At 28.8% G+C, this 8,168-nt stretch overlaps 1 protein-coding gene across 1 annotated transcript; it reads right to left on the bottom strand.

Moving 5' to 3' along the window:
• Positions 1 to 3,395: 3,395 nt before the first annotated feature.
• LOC106316285 (protein YLS9) lies at positions 3,396 to 4,794 on the bottom strand. The gene has a single exon (XM_013754159.1). The coding sequence runs from the start codon at positions 4,636 to 4,638 to the stop codon at positions 3,793 to 3,795; it is 846 nt and encodes a 281-aa protein (XP_013609613.1). The 5' UTR covers positions 4,639 to 4,794; the 3' UTR covers positions 3,396 to 3,792.
• Between the last annotated feature and the right edge of the window lie 3,374 nt (positions 4,795 to 8,168).

An 8,168-nucleotide genomic window follows, 5' to 3' on the forward strand; every position in this document is an offset into this window, starting at 1 on the left:
ATTAGCAAACTTAGAACAAAGAAAACGAAAGTTTATTAAAGATCGAACGGACGACTTCAATCTAAGTACTCCTTACGACTAAACCTTACGTCGTCTGGTCAACGCAGAGGTTATTTTTGCAATTGACTTTGAAATTTGTTATTTCAGATGACTGAAAAATAAGTCGTCTACTTTTGTTTGGTTTAAAAAAACTCCAAAAAGCTAGACGACTTACATTTCACTCGTCATAGGTTAGTTTTGCATTTGACTGGATTATTTCAGAAGTTTGACTTTCCTGGACGACTTACATTTCAGTAGTCTTGTGAAAATTAAAATAATAATATTTTTTTTTTAAACTAGACGACTTACAATTAAGTCGTCATAGGTTAGTTTTGCATTTGACTGGATTATTTCAGAAGTTTGACTTTCCTGGACGACTTACATGTAAGTCGTCCAGGATTTACGAGGTTTGACCAGAATCTTGGAATAAATTCCTGGACGACTTACCTGTAAGTTGTCAGGAGGATGACTGAATTGTAAGTCGTCTGGGTATCATTAAATATTGAAGTTTTTTTCCAATTGCAGAACTAACCTATGACGACTTAATTGTAAGTCATCTAGTATTAATAAAATATTGATATTTCATTTTTCACAAGACGACTGAAATGTAAGTCGTTCGGGAAAGTCAAACTTCTGAAATAATCCAGTCAAATGCAAAACTAACCTTTGACGACTGAAATGTAAGTAGTCTAGGTTCTTTGGTGATTTTTTTTGTAACCAAACAAAATCAGACGACTCAACTTTCAGTCGTCTCATAAAACCGATTTCAAAGTCAATTGCAAAAATAACCTCTGCGTTGACCAGACGACTTCCCATGTAAGTCCTCTGACGAACAGATCTGAAAAAAAACTTGATTTCATACCTTAAATTGGTGAGATAACTTTCTTAGCACACATAAGGCTTCTCCAAGCACACAGAATCTCAAACGAAAGTGACCCACCCAGAATCGTTAGCTTCTATGACTCTATGAACCATAAAAAATGTAGAATCAAAATCTTGAGTTTTTTTTAGCTCATTGAGGAGAGAAAGTGAGAGATATGTTGTGTTTAGTTCACAAGAATGAAAAAAGAAGAAGGGTAACTCGATTTTGGGAGCATTAAGAGCTTCAAATTGGTTGTGGTATTGATGACAATGGCAATCTTCTAAATACTTGAAGATGATGAGGGTGAGAGAGTGAAAATGTCATTTTTGAAAAAAAAAAAATTGATGGCATTTTCGTGAATTATATGAACTTGTGGGGTGAATAGGGCAAAACCAATTTCCAAAAAAAAAAGGAGGTTAGTTTTGTGTTTGACTTTAAGTTGTAGGTCAATTCTGCAAAAAAGCCCTAAAAATCCGATATAACCCGGTAAAAACCCAAAAACTCACTTAACCTGCGATCTGATACCGTTGATCCGATTACAAAATATCTGATAATACTTTAAAAAAGAATTGATTAAATTACTCATATATTTATTAATATTACATAAATTAGTGATTCCTTAGAATTTGATAAAATTTTATTATGTTATCCAAATAAAAAAATGATAATATAAAAAAACTTATTGATATGACAATATTAGTTTATTTTCGTTATTAATAACCTATTATAAGTTTGTATTTTTATTTTAGATTTAAAAATTGATTTTAAGATAGTTTTTTAAATATTCTTGAACACTCGTAATTGCAATGTCAATATTATGTATAAAATGACATTATACATGGAAAAATGATATTCAAATATGTATATGATATATGGTGTAGGATATAGGATTTTGGTTTGTATTTAAAATATGTATAATATTCAAATGATCTATTTTGAATATTGATACATATATTTAAGAAAATAATATTTTCATGTTTCTTAATTTATTTATAGTTCATAATATATTTATACTTATATTAAATTTAAAGTTAGTATATCTTTTAAATATATATATAATCTCATTATTTATAGATCCATTTAGGTGTATCTGTAGGCGCAAAACCAAAATATTTAAATGTCATTAATTAATTTTATTAATCACTTGTAAAAATAAGAGTATTTTGAAAAAACTATAATTTTTATTAAGAGCATCTCCAAAAAAGAACTATATTTTGAAGTTTCCAAAACTCTATCTTTGAAGTTTAAAAGTGTTCTTCTCCAAAAGCAAAACTTCAAATTTAACTTCAAAACTATTTGTATTTTATAATATGGTCCTTATATTTGTTATAACTAATTTGAATTCATAAAAATTTTGTAAATAACTAGCACATATATAAACATATTACAACAATATTAATTAATAAAATATTATATTAAAATGTAAAAATTTAAACAAAATAACTTAATTAATATTAAACTTCAAGCAAAATACCGTATTATTCCATAAAGTGATTTTCGTAATGCATATATGATCGACTAGTGCATTTCGAAGTAAAAATAACTCTTCTCATTTTTAATTTGTAGATTAGAGATAAAAATTGTTGAAAACGGGAGATATTAATACTTGTAAATACATTAGATCAGAACAATAAAGTAAAAGAGAAACATAAAATATTACTAAAAGACTAACTTTTCTCGATGATATTAATACTCGTGAATATATTCAATATGAACAAGAAGGAATTGTACGAAAAGACGATATCAACAACAACAACAACAACCATCTTCAATTACACAAAAAAAAATGGAAAATATTTGGAAATTTTGAAGGTTTCAGATCAAATTTACCTGACTATTAGTGTTGTTGGAATATTTAAATTTGTGTAATAGTTATGTCTTCATGTAATTTTTTAAAAGTTTTTTTGTTAAGTTTGTTTTGTATATTTTTGTTATCTAAAATCTAGTTTTAAATATTTTAAATCTTCTTTTAAATTTTATTTAATTTTATGTGTAAACTTAAATTTGTAAAGAAAACTTAAAATATTTATGAGATATGTTTTTAAGGATTAAAATAATAAACAAGATAATATTTATGAATTATAAATGTGATGTGTAATTGTAGGGACCATAATACGAATAAAAGTATGAATCTTCAAATTTGAAGTTTTAAAGTTCTTTTTTGGAGAGCTAAAAACTTCATATTTAAAGTTATAGAGTATCTTTTGAAGATTCTTTAAGGATATAATTTGGGAATGATCCTTTTTTAATGGTAATGATATTCGTGACAAAAACTTTTTTTTTAGGTCTATACTTGTGGTTTTCTTTTATTATACAATCAACTTTACATCTGTCCTAGGCTAATTAAGCCAGTTGTCTCGTTACCAATCAATTCTTGCTCAAATTTTCCCTCTGCCACGTACGCTGCCTACTGTTGTATCTAATTTGCTTAACTTTCCTGGATAAGAGTATTTGTTAAATTAGGATTTTGTATTAAAAAACTCCATATGGCTGGTGTTAGGAGATGAGTGTGCTTTCTTTTTCTTTTGGTTGAGATATGACTTTTAATTACTAAAAGGAACCTACATGAATCTACTGTTTGATCCCTCTCTTGCTCTTGGGACTCTTTACTCTTTTCTTCTTTTCAGATTGTGTCTTGTGGATCAAATATGGAATCATATTTCCGTAATCTTGAAGCAAATTATGAATCAGGGATTATAATATTTAGCCGTAGCAAAAAAAAAACATCCCTTTAATTCATTTGATAACCAAACTTAATTATTAGATCTGTCTTTACAATATATAACAGACTCAGATCTCGGTTCCTGCATAGAGTCTTGATTCGTTTTTGACATCAATGCTTGAAAAACACAGGTGAGGCTAGAAATTTTGAAGATGACCTGTGTTCTTCTTCACCATTTTTTTGTAGTGCAGTTCCGAGAAATTAAGCCACCGGTTGGTGGACTGGCCAACTGAAGCTGGCAACTCCCATGCAGCCAATAAGAATAATGAATGATCCCAAGAACAGCTCTCACTCTAAAGAGACTTCTGATTTCGTAGTTTATCTGGTTAGTCATGAGCTGCCTTTTCAGCTCCACTAAGTGATTTACAGGCAAGAAGACCAGATTTGAGATCAGCCGAATCGGCTCTAGCCTAGTCTTCCCGTTTCCTTGCTTAAACGGCAAGACACCTTGCGTGGCGATCTTTTTGTTGGAGAACCAGAGCTCCACGGAAAGATGATCAAACCTCACACCTAGCTTCTTGTTCGGGTTGGTGAAGTTCAGCAGCAACAACATATCACCATTGAAATACACCGGTGACTCGAAGTAGATTGTGTTCAGCTTTGCGTTAGAGACGTCGAAAACAGGGGTTCTCGGTCTGAGGGCGAGAAAGAGAACCAAAGTAGCAATACCAAATATTATTAGAAGTATGCTGAAGATAAAACATAAAGCTGCACCACACCATATCCATGGATTCGTCCGGGTTGTTCTTAGTCGCAAGGGAACCATTGTATTGTTTAAAGGCTGCGATTCTATACCATCATGTGTAGGCGTTGCAGGGCTCTTCTGAGACAAAGGTGATTTGGAGACGATCACTTCGGTAAGAGCTTTTGGTGTTGTTGGAGTTGGAGTTGATTGTCTGCTTCTTGGTGTTGTTCTCCATGGTGTGCTGATTGGACTGAACCATCTGGATGATGGAGTGTCCCATGGAGGGGTTTCGGGTGGTTGTGATTGAGGCGTTGAAGGAAGATTGGACATGGCTTTTTTATGTCTAGATGGTTGAAGAAGTAAGAAGATGAAGGAAGAAACTCTTAAAGTATGTGTCTTGTGAGTTTCCTGGTGATATGAGAACAAAATGTGTGTTTAATTGAAGGAAATTTTGAGAATGTGTGATGTTGTTTGGTTAAATAGCAAAAAGAAAAAGTTTTGTAACTTTGAAAAAGAGATTGTGACTGGTTAAAGGAGGGAGCTTTTGCTTAACGAGATGGGTTTTGGGCTTTGCTTGTTTTAAGTGCCTTTTTGTGTTGAAAACTACATGCATTTTTGAGTCACATATTATTTATTTGCTTCTTTTTTTTGTGGTAGCAGGTTGATTTTTTGTATTAATACCAAATTACCAATGAAACAAAAATTATTTGAATGGAAATTATATTGCATCTACACTTTTTTTTTGTTTTGTTTAGCAAGTGGCTTTTGCTTTAAATAAACTAGGACTATGTCAATTGAATACAGCTGAGTTTAGGGCCTTGGGCATATAATCTTTAAATAATAATATTAAAAGATCAAAATAGTTGGTGGATTCGAGAAAGTCAGTGCTTTCTTCAGAGTAAAAATCACAGTAGAGCAAAAAAGAGAGAGAAATATCATTTTACTTTGTTTTAAAATGCATATAAGGTATAAACTCTATTGCGATTGTTCATTTATAGTAACATATAATAGACTAGTAGTATAAGTGTGTATAACTGTTTTTTGCTAAAAGACTGATATAGTTGTTAGTTTGTTACCAATGAAATTTAATTAGTTATGTCAAAAGCATAAGTTAGGATATTTCAAAGAAAATATCATCTAAGTAATGCAGTCAGAATGCAAATCTGCTTTTGAATCTCAGTCCAAGTTTTTAACTCCTATGTATCCATTGTTTTGTTATTGTTTTTTCTCTATTAATATCTCCTTTTACTCTTTTTGTGATGTTTGTGGGATTAGGTGTGCTCCCTAAACACTTCCTGACTAAGGAATAGCTTTTTATTTTAATAAAGTCTCGTAAGCCTTTTGTTGTCCTCTCAGCAATGATTTCATGTTTTTCATGTCTTGTTTCTGTTCATTAGTATGAACTAATTAAGTCTGCTGTCGATATATATTTGAAAATTTAAATATGTTGCTATTACAATATTACTGAATGGTTTTCTTTTTTGTTTTGGAGTATATAATTATGTATTTATATATATGTTTTTTAGTTTGAAAAGAGATGTTCAGTCAAATCTGATGTTCAATAATCGCTTGTAAGCTTATGTACGGAGAAATATACTATACAATGCGGTGTACAGTGTACTATATTACTGAGTTGCCTTTCAGGTTCAAACCTGATATAATAATCTTCTGACAATTTAAACGATACTTGCATGTTAGTGGAAAGAGATACTGAGGTTTTTATGCAATAAAATCAATGTTCGGAACTACGCTAGACGCTAGTCAGACGGTAACCCCGAACCTAGCGAATTACCAAAAAATCGAGGAGTACTCGGAGATTACGCGGGACCTAGTTTTAAATACAATTTTTAATATATTTATAATATATTTAGTTAATTTTAAACATGATAACACATGTTATTAGATATAATTATATTATTTTTTATATATAATTTTAAATGGACTCTTTTTGATTCATCGAACATCTAGATTATTGTGTGTTTGGTACGAAAAATTTCTAAATGAAGTAATTATGTGTTTGTTTTGAGTTTAATAGCTAATTGTAATTATTTAGTAATGAATAATTACACAAAATCTGTCAATAATGAGTAAAAAATAATTAACTGTGTTTCAATTTTACACGGACGAAAAAAAACTTAGGCGGTCAACGCGGGAATTAGATGGTATTACGCGGGTCAACGCCTAGCTATACCAATTTGGGCATATTCGCCCCGGTCAACGTCTAGGCGGCCGCATTTTTGAGCAGGGAATAAAATCATTCAGAACAATAGTTTTTCTATAACCGAACCATTTGGGACCGGTTCAGTTTAGAATTTTGTTTGGCACAGTACGACACACATCAACTCAAAACGGTAACCGATACTGTTCAAAATGTCGGTTCTCTTTTTTTATTTTGAATTTTTTGAAAATTATTTTATTAATAAAATAAATATTAAAATAAAAAAAAATATAAAAATTCATAAAAAAATCGAAAACAAATCATAAAAATCACTTAAAATTCACAAAAAAATCAAAATATTCAACAAAATTTTTTAAAATATTTTATTAATAAAATAAATAAAAAAATATAAAAAATTCATAAAAAAATCAAAACAAATCATAAAAAGTCAATAAAATTCATAAAAATTCAAAAAACTCACATAAAAGTTTACAAAAATAAAAGATTCACAACAATATTTATATTATTTTATTAATAAAATAAGTATAAAATACCTAAAATATAAAACAATCATTGAAAAATTCGAAACATATCACAAAAATTCACAAAAATCAAGAATAAAATTATATGTGGTTTTATAAAAGCGACTAAGGAATAATGTGCATTGAGTGTTATTAAATGGGTACCCTCAAGCTATCATTAATATACATTATTCCCTTTAACAGTCTTGAAATTTTCCCAATCTAACCAACACACACATAGAACATAATAGATTAAAAAAATTCAAAATAGCAATCAGTCTCTGGGTTATGATTACTCTAATTCAGATTAGAAAAATTCATTATCTTCAAAAGATTCTCGTGAATGATTTGTTTTAAATTTTTTATGAATTTTAATATTTTAATATTTATTTTATTCATAAAATAATTTTATTTTGTGAATATTTTTTTTTTGAATTTTGAGTGATTTTTATGATTTGTTTTGAATTTGTTTTATGGATTTTTATATTTTGTAATTATTTTATTAATTTATAATATAAATATTGTTGTGAATCTTTATTTTCGTAAAATTTTATGATTATTTTTATATTTATTTTATTAATAAAATAAGATAAAATACTATTTGTGAAATTTTTGAATTTTGTGAATTTTATTAACATTTTATGATTTATTTTGAATTTTTAAAATTTTGTATTTTTATATTTATTTTATTAATAAAATAGTTTTAAAAAATTTGGTGAATATTTTGATTTTTTTGTGAATTTTTGGTGATTTTTATGATTTTTTTTGAATTTTCTTTTATGAATTTTTATATTTTCTTTATTTTAATATTTATTTTATTACTAAAATAGTTTAAAAAAATCAAAAAAAAAATCGACACGTCGTCGATTTTGAACAGTACCGGTTACCGTTTTGACTTGATGCACAAGTAAGCCAAGTTGGAGGTTTCTTTTGATAAAAGGGTCACTTTGAAAGTTTAAAGTGGTTGTTAAATATTTTCAGGGTTTAAAGTGTAAGTTGCTGCCACCTTGAAGGTTTTTTATGCGATTTTCCCTTATTAAAAACACCAACCCGGATTTTGGTTTTTTTAAAACTCTCGTCTTTTTAATATACTATAGACAGCATGAGGATAATGAGTAGTGCTGGTAAAAAAATAAATAAGTAAACTCACAAAATCTGAAGAGCCTAATTAGCAAAGAGAA

This window comes from Brassica oleracea, chromosome C9, assembly GCF_000695525.1.
Source record: "Brassica oleracea var. oleracea cultivar TO1000 chromosome C9, BOL, whole genome shotgun sequence".
Lineage (NCBI taxonomy): Eukaryota > Viridiplantae > Streptophyta > Magnoliopsida > Brassicales > Brassicaceae > Brassica > Brassica oleracea.